We start from the raw sequence: 19,852 nt of genomic DNA, 5'->3' as shown, positions 1-19,852 counted from the left end.
AACTAGAAAAGCTAAGGGCAAAATCAGCTTGGTTTTCAGTTCAATGATTTTTCATTTTACTGCTTTTAATATATGAAATTTAATTACTTTAATGTGCAGTTTTTCTAAATATGCTGGAGTTTGCATGAAAAAGCATAAGGTTTTATAAGGATATAGTGATTTTTACCCAATTATATATAACTTAATCATTCGCATGATTCTCGCTATGGTAAGTGTGACTTAGAACCCAATGTCTGTTAGTTCTAAGATAACCCATTATGTAAGCAATGTAATTTTTGTTGAAGATTATACAAAAACTGCACAAAATTTTCATTTCATTAAATTTTACCTAACAATCCTTTTGTTCAGTCCTTTTTCTGATTTGTGCTGCCAAGGTTTCATGTTCTTCCACTCCTGTGAACAGTGTTTCCTCTTAAACTTTAACCTTTGATCCTCTCTCACCCAACTATTGACATCTGGTCATTATTTCTTTTACTGCTTTCCACCCCCTGTTGTCAGACGGACTGTTCTGTTGTCTAAAACACTTGATAGGTGGACAGGTTTATATAATCCGAGGTGAGTTCCTGTAGAAACTAATTGGATGTTGTCTTTTTCATGCAAAAGAAACCTGCCAGCAGTAAAATATCCACAGCTGCCTACCATACCAGTTTATAAAAGTATATGTTTAATTTTTGTGGCACTCTTTGATGTAAAAGTTGCATTTATCTCTGATTATGGATGTTGGGGTTTCAGTGTACCTGCAAAGTGAAAATACTCAATGTAGGTTTTTTTAACATAAACTCCATCCTTTATTTGATATTACCCATTAACATGAAAAGACAGGAATAAAAATTAAATATTATGTTTTATGAAATTTTATATTTCCTATAGTTAGTTAACTTCATGAAATGTGCATCCTTCTGCAGGAGCATGGTTTGGTGCTTTTGGTCCAATGGAAAAAGACATTTAAAAATAAGGGTTTATGCCCAAATGCTAACACATAATGTGTGCTAACTACATTACTTGCATCAGCTTCTTAAGTGTATGCTTAAAAGCAGCATGCAAGCTGCTCTTTGAACAATCATCTTGAATTATGCAAAAAGTTGCTTTTCTTTAAGCATGAACTAAATGTATTCCTTCATGAATCTAGGAAATAATAGGGGGTTTTTTATTGTGTAAACTGTCATCTTTGAATGCACTTTGCAACATTTTGGTTTTCAAAATAAATAAAACTGAAAAGCCCAAAATGAGAACCACATCCATGCAGAGATTATTCTTAAGCATTTTATCCTGGCTGTTTCAATATCATTGCTGCATATTGACATCTTTTTTTTTCTTTTTTTTTTTTTTAATATCTTCATTAATTGCCTTTATTCCACTTCATTTATCCATATTATTTGAAATTTCAGTGGTATGCTTTACAGTGTTGTGGCTAGTTGGAGCTTGCTAAGTGTTAATGCAATTGAAGTTTTTCCAGACTAAACAAGGGGGTCAATGGGAAGAGGATTATGAGGTATACCTTTAACTTAACCCACCTACGTGGTACTGGAGCTAGTTCATTTGGTAGCGTGTTTGTAATATTTTGTTCACGTGTCATCTCTCCATGTGTCTAAACTAAGCTGTGTTCAGCCATCCTGGTATACACCATATCCTTGTTCTTTGTAAATACCTCATTCTCCAAATCTTCCTTTCCAAGATACCTGACATTCCGCAATGTGACTTCTTTTGTAGATACATATGTGAAGCTAACACTGCTGAACTCGATGGGGCAGGAGATGTCCAAATGCAAAACTTCAATCCGCCGGGGGCAGCCGAACCCCGTGTACAAGGAAACCTTCGTTTTCCAGGTGGCTCTGTTCCAGCTCTCGGACGTGACGCTCATACTGTCCGTGTATAATAAGCGCAGCATGAAGCGGAAAGAGATGATAGGCTGGATTTCCTTAGGTCTCAACAGCTCAGGAGAAGACGAACTCAATCACTGGACTGAAATGAAGGAATCTAAAGGACAGCAAGTCTGTAGATGGCACACTTTACTGGAATCGTAACGGATGGTAGAAAGTGCAGCCGTGGTTCTAAGGGAGCTTGTTCTCCCGGGAAGATGATCATCGCTGGTCGCAATCAGCAGATTTGTTGTGGGAGTAAAAAACGGAAATTGCGGTCAACATTCCATCATAAAGGATGCACAACCTGCAAAATGGTGGGATTTAATATGGAACCTTCACTGGGTGTCACGAACTTCCTTGGTGTCAGTGAAGCATTGCTGTGCACAGATAGGATAGCGGGCCCTTCCCCATCCACCTGATGCTGTATTTGTTTCGGTTTGTTTCGTGGTTTTCAATTCAGAAACATTTTGTGCGAGGTTCTCCAAATTAATGTAAGCTCCTCCTTGTGTACCTTTTTTATTGCTTTAATACTGTAGCTTCTGACCTGCCTGCATTCAGATTAAAGGTCAATAGTTTGCACTTTGAGAAAAAGTTAATGGTCTGTAAAGCAAAAGCAAAAAAAAAGAAAAACCACTGGTGAAAGAACACTTAATAATATAGCAAATAGAAATATACTGTTGCTTTGCACTGAGTTTCTTTCCAGGAGCTTAGTAAAGTAAGTTCTCATTTTTTGATATGCAGTTGGTTTGAAAAATACTAGCATTTGGGCATCAGGTGAACTTTGACATCAAACTAATGTTTCTTCAATCTGTGACAGGAACGAGCTCTATATATGGCAAAAATTGGGGGTTTCCCTCTTGCCTGTACTTCTGCCTAATCCAAAGAGACCAGATCATTAGTTTGGTCCCTTCCAAAACTCCTTAGACAGGTTGTACTGTAAAATTATGTAACTTTCTGTTGAAAGCACTTCCTGTATTCATGTATTCCAATGTAGGAAGCTTGTAGAGTATGACTTTACTAAAATATATTTTCATTAACCAAATTGATACAGGTTTCTTTAAAATGTCAGCAGTCGGAAGTTAGTTTGAAAGACTGTGAAGGAAGTGGCAGCAGTTGGACTAGTCTGAATGAATGCAAAATACTATGGCTTTGCTTGAAACAGGTGTCCATTGGGGTCTTTTGTGAGCTGTTTTAGGAATTACCATATGCTGTTTGTTGGAAGTAGAGAGCAGACCAGAAGTTTTTACCTTTCTTCTTGAAGAAGAGAACATCAGTAAGTTATTTTTCTAGTGATTTGCCAGCAATTGAATGAATATTCACACACAAAACAGAAGTTTGCTTTGCTTTTGTTCAGGTTGAGAAACATGGCTTTCTAATGATGCAGTTGAGAAGCTGCAGTATCATCAGAGAAACACTCGTGGCATCCACCAAAACTGGGGAAATATCAGTGCTTCTGAGGTTTCAATTTGTCCCAAAGCCTTTAGCTGGACTCACACTGATTTAGTGACTGCTGAATCTAATTCATATCACTAAAATTATGTGTTACTGAGTAAACATATTTTTAAAAAGCTTCCCAATTTAAATACTCTTTTTTGTCTGTAATTGCAAGTTTTGTTTATTTTTTAATTGTTCCTGTAAAGAAAGCAAGCAATTTCTTTTTTCTTATAAATTATGGTGATGTCCTACTAGTAAGAAACCTCACTGACTGTTGTAGCACTTGGTGGGTAGAAGAGTAAAGTGTGGGATTTTGCTGAGTCAATTTGTGTTAGTCTAAAGTGTTCTCATTAGGACGGATGTGTTCCTCTTGAATTCCTTTATAATGCCTTTGACAATCCTGGCTTTGAGGTATACACACAGTCAAGTACAGCGAGGCTGGTGATGGTGCGCATGCTGTAATAAAGATATTTCACATGGTTCTCCAATTCTCACACTATTTAACAATTCCATTAAGTCCTTTTTAAAGGATTTTGTAATTCCACATCTTGGTTTATTTGGTGTCTTTTGAGGGATTTATTTGCAGAGCCAGGCTTTCAGTTGTTGCTGATTTAAAGATTTAGACATTATTACAGGACTTTGGGTTGTTTTTTTTTCCTCCTGATGTTGTGCTGCTGCTTCATTTACAGAAGCTTTATTTACTAAATACAAATAATGCAAAAACTTTCTTTGAACAGGAATGGTCTTGCAGTAATACAATGCAGGTTGTGTCTCTCAGTCATTTTTGTTAGTCTAGTTTGAGAAATGTAATGTTGAGTGTAGAACTTAATACAAAATCAACATTAATTTTATATGCATAAGGAAAATGCTCAGATTTTCAAAATCTTCTCAGCTTTCAATGTAATAGAAGCAATGATGTCAAAGCTGTTGTAAAGCAGTTTTTCATTGGGTGTGGAAATGGTTTTATCTATTCTGTTTGTGGATATTTAGATGCTCTTTCCTGAAACTGAAAATCGTCTTGTGATGGTTGTCTCTTTTGCTATTTAAAATAATGTACAATATTGAACAGCAAGAACTGGGTCAGGTAATTCCAGTGGAGAACATACTTAACGTCATCACTGAACAAATGAAGAAGTCAGTTTGGAAGGTGCAGCAAATAACCTCCTACAGAACTAAACTAAACTAAACTGTGTCATGATTTGGGTTTCTCTTTGTAGGTTGCATTACTTCAGCTTTGCATTTCAGCATTTAGATTTCTAAGGCACTGAAATCTTAATTTAGACACAAGAGAGATTTATGGTACTCTGTGTTGGGCTCATTTGGGAAGAGGAATCTCTCTCTAGGACTTTTCCTAAAGTATCTGGGACCAGTCTGTGCTTCACATAAGAGGGATTGGTTTACTTGGATTTATACTGTACAAAGGCTAGGAACTGAATGTATAAAGAATGGAAATGAATGTTTAATTTTGATGCAGTAGAATATAGATTTGCTGTGCAAAACCAGTCACACCAATAATTGGATTCACCTTGGGATTTTTGTGAATTAATTGTAGTACCAATAGCTGTCATGTTGGTTTTTCTTCCTAGAACCTATTCTTATTATTTGATTTGTTTGTAATTTTGTTTTTCATTGCTTATGCAAACCTACACCTTTGTATTTGAAATCTACCTTCAGCTGTTGTGGGTTTCTTAAACCCTACATAAGGGCTTGTACACACAATGTGGTTTTGTGCATTGAGTTAAGTCTTAGGCATGGAACAGAATTGCTGAAGAACAAAGTACAGTAGCAAATTAGAGGCACTTGTATTTTCCCCATAGTTTGCTGTGGTTTTTTCATAGGTTTTTATTGTTTGCCTTTGTTCAAAAGTACAGTAAGTACTTGAAAAAATGTATCAATTACTTTTTTGTGTGCCAGCAAACGATGAAGAAATTGCAGATCTTGAATTGAATCTGTTTCCTGTCAGTGTAGCCTTAAATAATTGTAGAACAGTGACGTTTCTACAGATTCTGTTCTTGGAAGTATTGCCTCCTTTCTGTATATGATCTGTGTGGTTTAGCACTTAGAACATTCCACATAGGTCGTCCTAAAGCATTATAAATGTGAAAAAGTTGGTCAGTTCCTTTCTGTTAAGGGCAAGGTTGGGAAGGGCAGGACAGCCAAGCATGAAATCACTGCGCCAAAGGAGGAGGGGTCCTGCAGCGCCTGCAGGACACGGCTGTCTCCCACATCCGTGGAGGCAGGAAGGCAGCAGAGCCCTCCTGCTGCTCCCATTCAGCCAGGGCACAGGGAATGGGGGCGCACTGGAAAGATGCAAAGCTTGCTCCCCGTGCTGCTGCCTCTTGCTCAGGATGGGAGACGTCCACGTTGTAGCTACACTCTGAGGTCTGACTGCAAAGGCAGAAGCAAGGCAAGGTGTAAGCTCTGCTGTGGGAGAATGTGACACAATTTCTAAATGAAATGAAAGTTCACTGAACTAATTAATAATTAGATTTGGAAATTTGGGGAGCCCTTCGAATGAACGTATGTGCTTTTGTGGGAGCTAAACATTGTTACCGATTTAGAAAATACCTGAGCTGAAAACAAGATTTTATGGCACTTACTGTTGGAAATACTTCTACCTGAAAATTTTTGTAATGGCTTTCGATGGCAGATGCAGTGTCAGCATCAGTACCTTCCCATTTTCACACCTTTGGAGCAATTCTTTTGTTGTCTAAAATTTGTGTTTGTGTTCTTGATTTATTCTCTATTCTCCCAATGGCTCCCTCCTGCAAACTCCCCATGGCCCTGAAAAGCTGCCTGTGGGAGTCACTGGACCTTAGAGGTCAGGGACACTCTGTACTTTAAGGTATGGGTGCAAAGTTTCCGTGACCTCTCCAACTCCCAAAGATTTCTGAAATGCAAACCGTCAGCTTTAATATAGCGAACGAGAAGAAGAAAACTTCTTTGAGGGAGACGTTTTCATGTAGGAATTGAGTACAGATCACTCTTACACATCCCAATTCTGACAAAAAGTCTGGGGTAAGATCAGGGAATGAGGTTTGAGAGGAGGCCTTTTGGCCTGTTTCAGCCTGAATTAACAACAGAATGCCCTTTCATTGAACTCAGAGTTGTGTTGAGGCCTCTAGTTATGACAATTTTCTGGAGGAAAAAAAGCTGTCCTCTTTATAGCAGTCTTTAAAATCCTGGCTTGTCAATTGTTTGTAAGGCAGACTGTCTTCCTTCTGAAGAGGAATTCTCAATAACAGTTAAACATCCTTTCCATTTCCCCACTGATGTGCATTCCTGCCTGCCATTAATGTTAGTGAGAGGAGGCCACGGGCTTCAGGAGGAGAGCAGACCTCACCCTGAAGGTGTGAGGAGCAGTAACATTGGCAGGTTGGAGGGGTGGTACAGCCTGGCACCTGCAATAGTCAAATATGGTTTCAATTATCAACGGAGGCAAAAAAACCAAACATCCAGATACTGTCACAAACTTGTTATTTAATCATTATCGCTTACTTTTTTTTCTTCCTTTCCTCAGCTTTTGAAATATTTTTAAGACTTATTATTAAAAATGTTAAAGCAGTCCCTAAACATCTTGATCGTTTTAACTGGAACATTCAGCAATGTTTATTGTTAGAAGGGACCATCAAGGGTGTTCTGGTTTTTTGGTCTCTAACTCAACTGCTAGTTTTTGTAGTACATCACAGCTGGATTTCAGGCTACTTTGTTTTGATGGTAGTTCTTGAGAGAAAAGTCACCGGAGCATTTCCTTGTCAGTGAATCACCAACACCCATTGAAGAGATGTCATCTGAGAGCAAGAGCATTAAAATAAGAGATGGCTTCTTACAGTAGCAGCAACAGTGACTCGTATTCCTCTCTTGGAACCTTGTGGCCCTCGGAGGGCCCTGCTCAGACCAAGCGTGACGTGTGAGTTGTGGAGTTTATGCATTCAGAACAGTGCTGGTCTCTGTGGACATCGTGTGGCTTCTAAACCAGTGCATTTTACAGCGGGTAGATGGTTTTTTATTTCCTTGGGTGAGTAGGGCAAGTGCCAACTGGCCTACAGTGACATGGATTAGTTTAGCCTTAAGAACTTATCACTGCCCCTCCTTATATTCAAGCAGGGTTTCTTCCTTTCTGCAGGCTATGCAGAAATCTTATGCACCAGTATCTGCTTATATCATGTCTACCTGAATATGGCACAATTATTAGTGCTGGAAAGTGGTGTGACCGAAGTAATGGGCCTGGTACATGCTGGATCAGGTTTTTCTGTTCAGGCTTATGCTGGATCGATATAGAAACATGGTCCTTATGCAGAGGAGTGTGCCAGGAGTCAGGAAAGTGGGTGGTACTGCTCCTTCTAGGAATGAAGATCAGGAGACAGCTCTGCCCAGAAAAAGGGCAAAGCTGTGTTATAGCAGGAAGGATTAATTCATTTCCTTGGAAACATTTACTGGTTGAGCTGGCATAAAGGCCCTACTCAGGAGAGCAGAAGCAGTAATACCATACCACTAAAGGAATACCTCATGGACATTCAGGGATGTAATTAATGTCATCCTTTTCTCTCTTTTATCTGAGAACGAGAGTCTTGCCCATTGTATCAATATAATTTTTTTCTGTGTTTTGCAAATCCCATGGACACTGACTGCATGCTGAGGGTCTAAAGTGGATTGCTTTTTAACTTTTGGTTCATTTCCAGTGTGTGAATTTGGATGAATTTGCAGAATTGACTAGAAGAATTACCATAGCTTTGAGATGTAATCTCTAGGCCATAGTAGAAGCAAGGAGCAGGGCTTTGAACCAGTTTTGATTGTCAATTTTGCAAATGGCTTATTATGACATATTAAGAAAATTTCTAAGCAGTTGAATGTATTAGGGAATATTTACAAAAAAAGGAGGTAGAGCAATGATCTTTTTTTACTATACAGCTAGTTTGCTGTCCTTTCCAGTAAACCACAAGGTTCATTAGTGCTCAGTACTGTTTTGTTTACGATAAATGTTTTTAATGTGATTTTCATGACAAAGTGTAATTAGTGAAACCTTTTATTCAATTTTTCCCTTTATTTGCTTTTTTTAAGGAGAGATTTCTCCTTATATAGTATATATACTTTCTTACAGAGCTTTCTTACCTATTTTTATATAAGATGATTTAACAATGTAAAATTAAATGCTCTATGAGCAAGCTATATCACTGTTAACGCAATCAAAAGTGCTAATATAATGACTAAGGGCCTGAACCTTCTGCCTTTTACTCAGGTCCTGGTTTAACCAGATGTCTTTCATGCTGTGTAGGACCTTTCCCTGTAAGCACTTCCATCTATTCCTGGGGATGTCTCAGAGAAAGGCACTATTAACATGAATAACAGTGGTAAAACTGAGCCTCCTCTCCATTCTTAGTGGGACATCTGTCATGAGTAAAGGCTGCTGGCTGTGTCCCAAAGTATAGTTTTAGATTATAGTTCCCTTGATCTTCAGTGATTTTGAACTTGTTTTTTCTGGTGACTATAAGCTAATAACTGATCCTACTGAATACAGATATTGAATTGCGCTGTTACCAGCAAGATTATTAAAATGTGTTTCACATTTTAATTCATTCTTTCATTGGGGTATAAGGAGTTGGATTTGTGAAGCATTATACTGCATAGAGATAGCACACATTCACCACATTTCTAAAAGGTATGAAATATACAGTATGTAGCATTTTCTTGCATACTTTTGTACTGCCTGTACGCCACCGATGCACTCGGTGCCTTCCTTCTTTTGTATAAAACTTAATATGTAGAGAAACTGAAGTTATGGTGTGTAAACAATGTCACTGCAACTGAAGAGATGTCTTAAACTGATTATTCCTAGTGCAGGAGGTTTGAAAGGGCAGCTCAATTTAACACGATGCATTTCTTTGGATTTGAAGTTTTCCCCTTTCCTTCCTTGCCCCCACCCCACCCCCCATCTGAAAAACTTCCCCGTATGGCTGTTTGTTCTTAATTGATTCCTGTGTCTGATGTGAGTCACATGGTGTTAACCAAAGAACCAAGCCTGTTTCCAATTATTTGGAAAAATAATGTTTGGACTTGCAATTACTTAAAGACAAAAGTGATACGATGGATCTCTGTTAACAAATATTAAATAGGCTTCTGTAAATACGACTCCCAGCTGAGAATTCCAAATACCTCTTTTCTGACTGGATGTGCATTGTTGTATCAGTAGCAAAGTGTTTGGGTTGTGTTTCTTGGTGCATTTTACTGAAAATCCTATCACAAACAGAAATATCAGTCAGTAAGTGCTGTCAGATTAGCTTGGTTTACCATGTTATACCTATATCTGAAGTGTGCTACTTTGAGAACAGATTTTGGCTTTCCTGTGTCCGAAGTCCTGATGTTGTACAATAATTATCTGGTGTATGCTGGTCTCACCAGGAACAGACTGATGCTGCATCATATGTATGTTTCCTACCAGTGTCCCTTCATTGTACAACTTCTGTAATATAACACAGTTTTCAACTACTGTTTCAACCTGAAATTCCTTAAATTTCAATGCATGTATAGCCTTAAACATCTAAGACACCAAGCACAGTTTTAATGGGAATAGGTTATATTTGCAAGTCCTGTTTGTCTCAGAAGTCATAGAATTATTTTTATATGTCAGTAAAAGACTGTAGAAAATGAGTACATTGCAGCTCTGTTATCAACCATGCTCCTAATTATATGCACTAAGAAAAAAGAGGCATTTTTGCTAAATGTTTTAGAGGTGAAGAATCAGTGCTCATTTCCTCTCATGAATTTGTTTTTGTTTTCATATTTTCACTTCTGTACAGAACCTTGGTGCCCTTAACTTATACCTGTGAGTGAATTCACACAGATTTTCAGTATTCCTTGAGCTGCTATTCTTTTTCCTTCCTTTTTTTTTTTTTAATTGAATAAGCAGTAATTAAAATTCCCATTAATTTTTTTTTTTTTTTTTTTTTTTTTTTTACATTTTGACAGTAACATAATTAGAGCAAATGACTGTTTGCAGCTGTTTATGCAGCTTATTAAAGCCTGAGAACTTTGTTTGAAACCGTCATTATAACCCAGATGAAGACATACATTTCATGGCATTTCAGTCCACATCAGGTGAAAGCAGGAGCTCTGGCGATGAATGTGCAGATCTGCACATGGTGTGTCAGACTCTGAATCCCCAGAGGGATTTATAATTACGTGTCACATTGTACCTACAGTGTCTTCAGTTGTGTGTTGTCAGATACTTGTTTTGTTTTCTTTCTTATTACCTAGCAAAAAACTACTTTTATCATTTTCGTGCTACTGTATATTAATCCTGAGGGTTTCCAGTGTGCAAGATGAGCTTGATGTTGTCAGTTCTCTTTCTGTGAAAACCCCTGGCCTTTCAGCATACACATCCCATTCCTGTTCTGGGGAGAGCCAGAATGCCACCAGCTGGTTTTAGGTATATTTACCTGTACAGCACAGGTAACTCAAATACCATGTCAGTTTGATTGAAACATGCTGTAGTATATTTTCGAACCTTATATCTGTCACAACATTAAAATAGTAATTTTCCATATCTGAAACTTTGCAGCTGTGGATTTGTATTTTGTTTACTCTGTGAAATGTATTTTTGTCAGTTTGAGGACTTTGGATATTTCAAAGTATTTTCTGTATGTGAAATCAGCTTTTTGCATGTGAATTTAATTGCTGGAAAGTATTAAAAAAAAAAAAGGAAAAATCACTTTTAAAACCTGTTGTTGTCACTTTCCTTTGGAATTCATTACCTTGTAAACAAAACCAGACTTCACTGTTCAGAAGATAGTAACGCTTGGTCAACCATTGGGACTGCTGTCTGTGTTGAAGAAAAAATATGTTTTAATTTTGGCAAGGTAATCCTAGCCCTTACTCTCATTTTGTCTCTGTTTACAAATTTCCTAAGTTTCCCTGCTTCCCTTTCTGTTTCCCACAGTCTTTGTTGATGTCATGAACCTTCTGCTTAGAGAACTCTAAATTAATCAGTGTGACAATGTTCTAACAACTATGATGTGTATCCTGGCAAATAAAGACACACTCAGGTGATCATTCTGTTTGACTCTATACAGTTTCCTTCTGGGGTCATCTGTGGTTCTTTGCTTCTTTGTCCCATGTGCATTTCTCAGAAAAGATCTCATCTAACGTATTTATGCTTAGCTTCTGCTTTCTAAAGAATAAGTAGGATGAAATAATTGAGGTTTGTTTTAAACATGAAAGAGCACTTGCCACAAGTAACAATGATAACTTTACTGTGACCCAGCTTAGATCTTCTGTGCTATTCTTCTGTACTCTGATGATTTTTGTGATACCTATTAGAAAAAAAAGCTTTCTGGGCTTTCATGGCAGCTCAGCTTTAGGAGGTGTCTGAATATATGTATGTAAGATATGTATTTAATACCTACTGGCATGCGTGAAAAAATAATTTTTAGAACAATTAAAGCATTTTTTCCTATCCTATACATGGGAACATTTAGTATAAAAAGCTTTTATTGTTTTTCCCATTTCTGCAGATGAAAGAAGCATAGCCTAGTGACTTTTACCAGATGAAAATGGAGAGAGGGTGCATTTCTTTGCCATATGATCCTGACTCTCTGGACCATCACCATCCATGCAAATAAGAACCTAGAACTCCTGCAAATAAGATAAAATGGTACTCGTAGCTGTTAAGGCTACATTTTCCAAAGGCTGTACAGCTAAAAATGACGCGGCATTCCATATGCAGACGGCTGCGTATTTGGTGTTTGAGAAACTTTGAACGGTGCCCTTGTGACCATATTCTCTAGAAGATGTCACAAGACCTTTGGTATCCTTGTCTGTCAGAAAAAAATGCCAACCGAGGAGTACCTTCCACTAGATCATATAAGACCTGTTAACAGGTGATAATATGAAAAATATTCACTTTAAAATAAGGATTTGTGAAGCTATGAAAACATGGCAGAATAAGTGAAATACAATCTGTTGACTGATAGTCACCAATTATGAGCAGCCATTTTCTACTGAAAGATCACAGAAAAAAAGAGTTACTACGCAGCTTCAGCTGCATGTGTGGTACCTTGCAGTCACCCATGTTTCATACAAGTAACTGAGCAGAATTATGTGTAATAGTCATAGTTGGTAATTAGCTTGTTATGAAACACCAATTGCTTCAGACGTGTAGAGACAAGTTACATCACTTTTAGGCATATACTACTTTACCTGTCAAAGGTTTTCTCTGAGTAATTGTCTTCATGTGGCAAATCCCACGTTAGATAGTATTTAAAATCCTTTGGAAGTCACTACTTACTTGGTTCTGAAGGTTCCTGTGGGCAAGGGCTATTTAGCACTTTTCCAGATGAAATTTGTAATTGTTTTTCTCTAGTATTTTTGTTTTAGTAGTCCAACAGTGCAGTTCTAATTTAGTGTTTATTCATATTCGACATTTCGTTTTACTTGTAAATTAACCCTCCCAAATGAATGAGACTCTTTCTAAGGCATTTTGTTACCTGATAATCATATTGGGTAGCTGCATTTCAGCACAGGGATTCAAAACCCAAACTTACTGTTGTTTTGGCCTAAGAATAGTAAGGATAAAAGGAAGAAAAATTGCAGAAATTAAATAAACCTTCATCAAGTAACATCATGCAACAAATCAGCTGGGCTTTAGATAAATGATTTATTATTAAATTTAAAACCTAACAGATTTGTGTGCTCTGAGTGTAGTTTATACTGGTTTGTTTTCCGCTTAATTAAAAGCCTTACATTTCATCTTATTAATAATGAAAATCCTCTTGTCAAATTGTATAAGATCATGTTGAACTAATATGTATATTTTAGAGGCAGAATGAAATTTCCCCTCATCGCTTTTCATATTGTTTCATTGCATTATGCAAAAAAAAAAAAAAAAAAAAAAAAGCTGCTTTTATTTTATATTCTTCTTTTAATTTTGCTAGTGTGAAGTAAGAAAACTTCATCTTCCATCTCTCTGAGAAAGTCCTGGTTAAGGTTAACTGCAAACAGAAATTCAGAATACCAGGCCAACCGAGCTTTACAAATGTAATGAATGTGGGTATAAGAGATAATAGTAATCAAATCTAAAGTTATATCCTGTGATATCAGTTCTTGTTGCAGTGGTTCAACAGTTCAGAAAAGGAACGGGCTTAAACATGCCGAAGGAGACCAGAGTTGTACTCCATTTGCTGTTAGAGTTAAGCACACATTTCTCACGGTACCACAGCATTTTCATCTGCAGAGACCTACAGTACCAATAGACTAAAACGTCAGTCACACAAGCCTTTGCTAATTAATGCCTTCACTGGGAATGAATGTCTGGCATTCTTAGGAAATCAGGGAGATACAGATTGCAGAATTCATTTATATTTATATTTAAAAAAAAAAAATATAGGCAGGAAAAGGAAAAGCCACGTAATCAGCTGTTTGATAAAGCTCCAAATCAGTCAGCTAGGCTAAAGGTCATGAATATGTAGCTAGATCTTAGTAAGCCTCAGTGGCAGATCATCACACATGCTTGCTACAGTTTCCTGAGACCGTATAAAACACTTGGGAGCACAAGCCAGGCCAGTAGGCTGAGAAATGACATTAACCATTCAGCCTTCGCCATCTGTCACCGTGCAGCCAGGCAGAGGCTCCTGATGGAGTCGTTCTGGGTCTCCTCGTCTGGGTTTTTAACTGAACTTCTTCACATGGGTCTTGCCAGCGAATACAAAGTACTGTCACCCACAGCACTCTTATTCTCATTGCTAAAATTCCTGTTTTCTTCCATGTAATTGATATATCCAGGCAGTAAATGACCTGTCATGCCGTTAAATTAATCAGTGAAACTGATGCACATCTTTGAAATACAGTATGAAGTACTTTGTAAAGCGTTAATATATAGAAATTACAGGTATTATTTTCAGAAGAACGCTTTTCTGCTTATGCTTAAACATGCCAAATTCGTTTGCTGAATACCTTAGTTGTGCAGTCTTTCGGTTACGCTTACTCTCAGCAAGAGCCACTGAGGGATCAGGATAAAACCTAAAAAGCCTTTTTTTAGTTTTCAGTGAGATCAGTTCCCCAATGTGACTGAATTGGAACCTAAATGAGTGCCAGCACAGGGAGGGGGGTGGAAGTGCACAGCTGGAGCTGAGCTGTCCTTCCCCGGCGATCCGTGCTTATCTCAGCTAAATACGACATGGAAATCACTACCTGAGGAAGCTGTTCTGAGCATGGAGGCATTTTACACTGCTGACTATTGCCTGTTGGAATATAACCAAACACTTCTCATCTTATTTTGAAAAAAATCTTGTAAAAGTTGTTAAAAAGTTAAATCCATTGGTGCAGGCAGAAAAGGATCTAAATAATTTTGGAAGACCAGAGAGTCATCTTGATGGGACAGAAACTGCTACTTGTTTCCAGTATAATAATTCATCCCTTAAAAAAATCAATTAGAAAATATACATCAATGCCACATTTTAAAATTCTGTCCTTTTAATACAGTTGATGTTATTTTCGGGGTTCTCCTGAACCTCCAGCAACATTCCCTCTTTTTTTTTTTTTTTTTTTTTCTCTTATCTTCCACCCCCAGAATACTTGTCCCACAGCAGGACCCCCTTCAAGGTCATAGTTTGCCCTTGCCATCTGACACAAGAGCAGTAGACAGATTGCTGCTGCTGGTGCTTGGACCCTGGTGATGCCTTAAGTTTTAGCATTCATGTTTTCCAGATTCTGTACTCCCTTAATGTGTGACTCTGAACTCCATATAAAGTGTTAGCAAGTTCTCTTCACAGTTTAGTTGGACAAAGCAACCCTTTTCCAGCCTGAGAGCCAAGGACACCACTGCAACTTCAGGCCCAAAATAGTATAAACAACAGTGAATTGAGGAGAGCACTCTGGAAGGATGGGACTTCATAACCTGAAGCTATAATTGGACAGTTAACCCCAATGTGTAAATGGACCAAGACTTACACAAGTGTGAAAATGTGTGACCCGTCATCCGTCTTGGTTCCATCTTGGGTGCAGCCTCGGCCGGGCTCTTGTACTGCCCAAGAGAATCCTCTGAAGGCCTTTTGAGAAATACCTACTTTATTCCTTAAACACTGTCTAGCCTCTGCTCCAGGCAGCCTCTCTAGGCACCACCTGGGAGCCTTTTGGGAGGAAGGGTCCTTGTGTGTGACCACATGGGAGCATCAGCACCACTAGGAAGCTGAGAGAGAGCAATTACTGAAGGTAAATCAGAAGCAGGTGTTTCCAGACAACTGTAAAGATCCAAGGATGCTGGTACCCAAACCACTGCACATCTCACAGATTTGCTGCTCTGCTCCTTTCTTGGTTTTCCATGGAATGGGGTGATCCACCCTTAGGCAAACCTTTCATTGCCAGAAATACTTCAAGGAATTGTTCTCTGAGTGCATATCCCACCCTCTCTAATTATGCAGAACATTTCACTGAAAGCTTTCTCAGTAGGCAGACACTCAGGGTGTGAGTGATGGGCTGCATCAAGAGCCAGAAATACAGAATGTACTTCAACTGTTCATTCTGGACGAACCAAATTAAGCATCCCCATCAAAGAACTTTCTGCCTTGTAGCAAAACTGGGAATGTTGCTGTTTATGCTGGGGTGGATCTGAAACGATGTTAAGACATCCTGGTGATCCTGCCGTTAGATTTTCAGTCTTCACTTGCATCCACTAACTCTATTCGCCAGTGGATTTCTCAGCGAGTTTATTGCATGTGATCTTTTCTGGTTTGTTTTCTTGATACAGTGTGGAGTTGTGCTTTTCACATTAATTAATTAATTAATAATGTCATTTTGAAACATTTACAAGTACTAATTATGGTATATAGTCCTGGCTCAGGTGAGTGTATTGATGTTCCTAACCTGACCCTGAAATCAGCCAGTTTGAAGATGAAGCCTATGCAGTTCAAGCTATGGCTGCTCACCAGTTTGAGGGAGGAGACAAATCCATCAATCCTAATTTACTGGGAGAATTTTCAGGTAGACAGTAATTGAGTTGGAATTTGGCCAAAGCCTTGGGGATAAAGATCCTAGAGGATCTTTAATGAATGCAAACAATCGAGATTACGGTTTCTTCTCTTCTGCAAGGGGCAGCAGAAAATGCTGGTTTGCTTCCAGAAATAATTTGGTGCCTGTAATTAGGCTGAGGCATAGAAAAAAAAGTATCCTGTCTTCTGAAACACCAGAACCATTTTCTTACCGATGAAGAACTCAGTGTGGTGACCTGTAGGAGGAGTAGCTGGCCCATGTATTTTAATAATAACCCTCACATCAGTCCTGGGAAGTAACCACTAAGCAAGTAAAGGAATCCTTAACTAACTTGAATTGATTTACATTAGATTCAACTAAGCTGGGGGTTTCTTCCCTGTTTTTCAGTCTCAAAAAATCTGCTGGTTTGCAGAATAATTTCAAACAAATTTATTAAGCCCTTCAGTTAGGCTGGACGAGAAGAAGATCTCCAGACTTGCTGTTTTCTATAGCTAGGTATATCCAAATCCATACGTTCTTCTGGATTTCTTACACATATTTATTTCTAAATATAGCTAATGGTCGGAAAAAGGGGCATGACTGGAAAAGTCCTTGGCAGCCTAAACATGAGGGAAAATTGATGCCTTACAGACACTAGAACTGTTTGCCTTTGAAGATCTCTGGGAGAAGAGAATTGTGTCAGCCAGCTGAAGCCCAAATGTAAGTGACTGTGTGCACAGAGGGGGTTGCATTTTGTTATTTTAAACCACATTTAGTGTGGGATACTTTATCAGCTGAATCAGAGAAGTCCCTTTAAAAGCAACAGCCTTTAAAATGCCTATGAAGGTTTTACTTCAGAGATTAAAAAAATACGTGAGCCAAACTTTGTATGGGTGCTAAAAATTTTCAATATTGAAATTGAAATGCTGGATGCATTATTCTGCCTTGCATCAGGACAGCCCCCTGGAGCAGCAGTGATTTTGTAATGCTACCTCTCAAAGCTAAATTCTTGCTAAATTAGCAGAGGTAATTGTTTATTTGCACCTTCTTTAAGTGTGCATTGACTTTTAATTTAAAGCTCATAGTGGGTGTGTAGTTCCCAGCACACTGACAGAGAAGGACCTGATGTACCAAGTGTCTCCAGGAACTCTGGGATCATTACAAGCTGTAACATTTACACCTCTGTGTGTGTAATGGCTCAAGTGCTACTGGGTGAATCACACTTAGGCCAACCTGCAAAGAGTGTAGGGGGCCTGAGGGTGAACCTCAATTCCAAAATCTGCATTAAAAAAATACACATATTTAATTTGGGGTTTCTATTAAAGAGAGTACTTCCTTTGTACAAGCATACTTTGAAACACAGTATGCATTCTGTATTACTGGGATTAGATTTTGGAAAGTAAAATCAACTTTATTTAAAAACATGCACAGTATGTAAACTGAGAAAGTAACTCAATTTTAGTGCCCTGTCTGAGATTCCCTGCATTCCCCTAATGCTTTCCTCTCCAGTCTCAGTCTTTAGAAACAAATAGACAGCAAAACCTGGGCAAGTGGATAATTCCTTCAAGACGACATGGACTTGGAATGCAATGAGATATTATTCTTCCTCTTGTATTTGATTTTTGGTTTGGATTATCCCAGGATATTTATCCTTCTCTCCTGGAATGATTTTGCTTTTGGAATAATTTCAGACAACAAATACGGTGCACAGTTTAACTTACTGCAATCCACTGGCTCCCAGAATAACTTCTACTAACTTATTTCTCAACTGTTGACTATGCTCTGATGGTTTTTAACTCCTTTTGTGCCCCTCAGATCTGGAATTGCTGCTGAGATATTTTTCATGAGGACCTTTTATTTCTGATTTACTGTGTGTTTCTCTAAGTAAAGGAATTACTCTCATGGCTGTAAAGTAGTAGGAAGCTGCTTGTGCTTTTTGAGAACAGAACCACACACAGGAGGCCCATATAATTTGCTTTGTAATTGAGTGGCGCATTTCTCAGCATCCATATTTTTAGCTGTTGGGATTTCTCTTTTAAGATTATAAATTCTTCAGAGGTCGTGATGCATTCCTATTAAAGACAACTAGGATGCATTTCCCAAGCTCATAATATTAAGTCGCCCGAGCACAGAATTGCCAGAGAATCTCCCTTAGTGTTTTGCGTAATCCTCCCTTAGAGTAATCCTCCAGTAACTTTGTGCAAGCTTCTTCTGGGATGTAACAGAAACTTGGCACTTCCTTCTGGCCGTCCCCAAGCTGGGCTGGTGCCTCTCGGCGCTGTGCCCTGCGCCGTTGCTGTGAGCTTGTTTTTGTCTTTGGACTGATGGGATCTTTCTTCTGGAGGCCAGGTTGTGCCAGCTTTATTCGGGTCCCGCTGCGCTCAGTGAAACTATTCATGGAGCGAGGTGAGCTTGAGGAACCGCTCAATGGGAGCTGGGCTGGCACAGTCTGGCCCTGGGAAGCAGAGAGAGGAAAGTCTTTTCCTCCTTTTGTGAAAAGCAGGGAGCATGTGTAACAGAGAGGGCTGGTGAGCAGGAATGTGTCAAGAAGAAGTAGACATGGGAACGAAATGAATCTTTGATTCATTATCATGGAAGAGCAGCTAAGCTGGAGCCAAAAAAATACTTGAGAGATTTAACATGAGATCTAAATTTTGTTTTAGAGTTCATACTGCAATTTCGCTGCAATGACAAAAATGATTCAGCTGAATAATTGAACTGAAGCTGATCGTTATTCAGTTTTTCTTGGTGGTTTGACGGATGAACTGATATTGAAGTTTAAAATTCTCTCTCCTTTTAGCAAAAAAAAAAGAAAAAAAAAAGAGTCACTGTTCTGCTCCAGAGTGCATACATGAGGAGGACTGGACATACAGTGTCTGTGCTGCTGCTGCTGCAGATGTAGGTGAATGTGGACACTGGAGTGAGTATCAATATATTGTACAAACCTTGAAAATATAAAGGAATACACAACTGCTTCTCCATAACTCCTTTTTTCTTATTGTTTGTTTGTTTGTTTGTTGTTAAATCTGGAGAGTAGTGCATTTCATTGAAAGCATTAGTACTGTCTCACAAGTTTGTTTAAACCAAAGTAATTGTCTGTCCCTAGCCATTACTCATAGCAGTGAGAAAACTTCACAGGGCTTAGCTCAGGCATCTCCCAGTCCCTGGAGTTTAGAAATAGTCCAGGACACACCATGTGGATATACAAGAGGGTTGACACAGCTGTGCAGGAGATTTTGGAGCAGGCAAGCAGGAACAGTTTTGGGTAATTGCCATGGCACCAGATCCTGCTCTGAAAATGCTGTCCCTCCCACACATAATGCTGTCTTCTTTCTGGACACTGGAGACTACCCAGGTCTGGGACAGGAGAAAGTAAATTCTCATCATCAGTGTGGGGCCCAGCACTTGGTTTCCTGTGCCCCTTTCACCCGTGTAGAGCAGGGGGAATGTCCTGCAGGGAGCTGGGTTGCTCCAGCTGGAGCACCCCCATGTGCTCCCCTTCTCCACACACACCTGGATCTGCACTTCCTGCCCAGAGCACGCACTGGACGCTCTGCCAGGACACCTGGTCCTCCCTGGTCCCTGGGAGCATCATC

The 19,852-nt window shown here is 38.8% G+C and overlaps 1 protein-coding gene across 6 annotated transcripts in view; it reads left to right on the top strand.

The window, feature by feature from the left end:
• Positions 1–11,255, top strand: part of SYT14 (synaptotagmin 14) — an 87,831-nt gene extending 76,576 nt beyond the window's left edge. For 3 of the 6 annotated variants that reach the window (XM_040058946.2, XM_040058944.2, XM_040058941.2), the window contains 2 exons: positions 499–555; positions 1,711–11,255. In XM_040058946.2, the coding sequence (XP_039914880.1) occupies positions 499–555; positions 1,711–2,024 (371 nt within the window). In that variant the 3' untranslated portion in view covers positions 2,025–11,255. The remainder of the gene's footprint in view (positions 1–498; positions 556–1,710) is intronic. The other 3 variants (XM_040058945.2, XM_058419813.1, XM_040058943.2) reach the window with 1 other exon arrangement.
• Positions 11,256–19,852: the final 8,597 nt, after the last annotated feature.

This window comes from Hirundo rustica, chromosome 3 (assembly GCF_015227805.2).
Source record: "Hirundo rustica isolate bHirRus1 chromosome 3, bHirRus1.pri.v3, whole genome shotgun sequence".
Classification (NCBI taxonomy): domain Eukaryota; kingdom Metazoa; phylum Chordata; class Aves; order Passeriformes; family Hirundinidae; genus Hirundo; species Hirundo rustica.
This window is presented reverse-complemented; position numbering and strand designations above follow the sequence as displayed.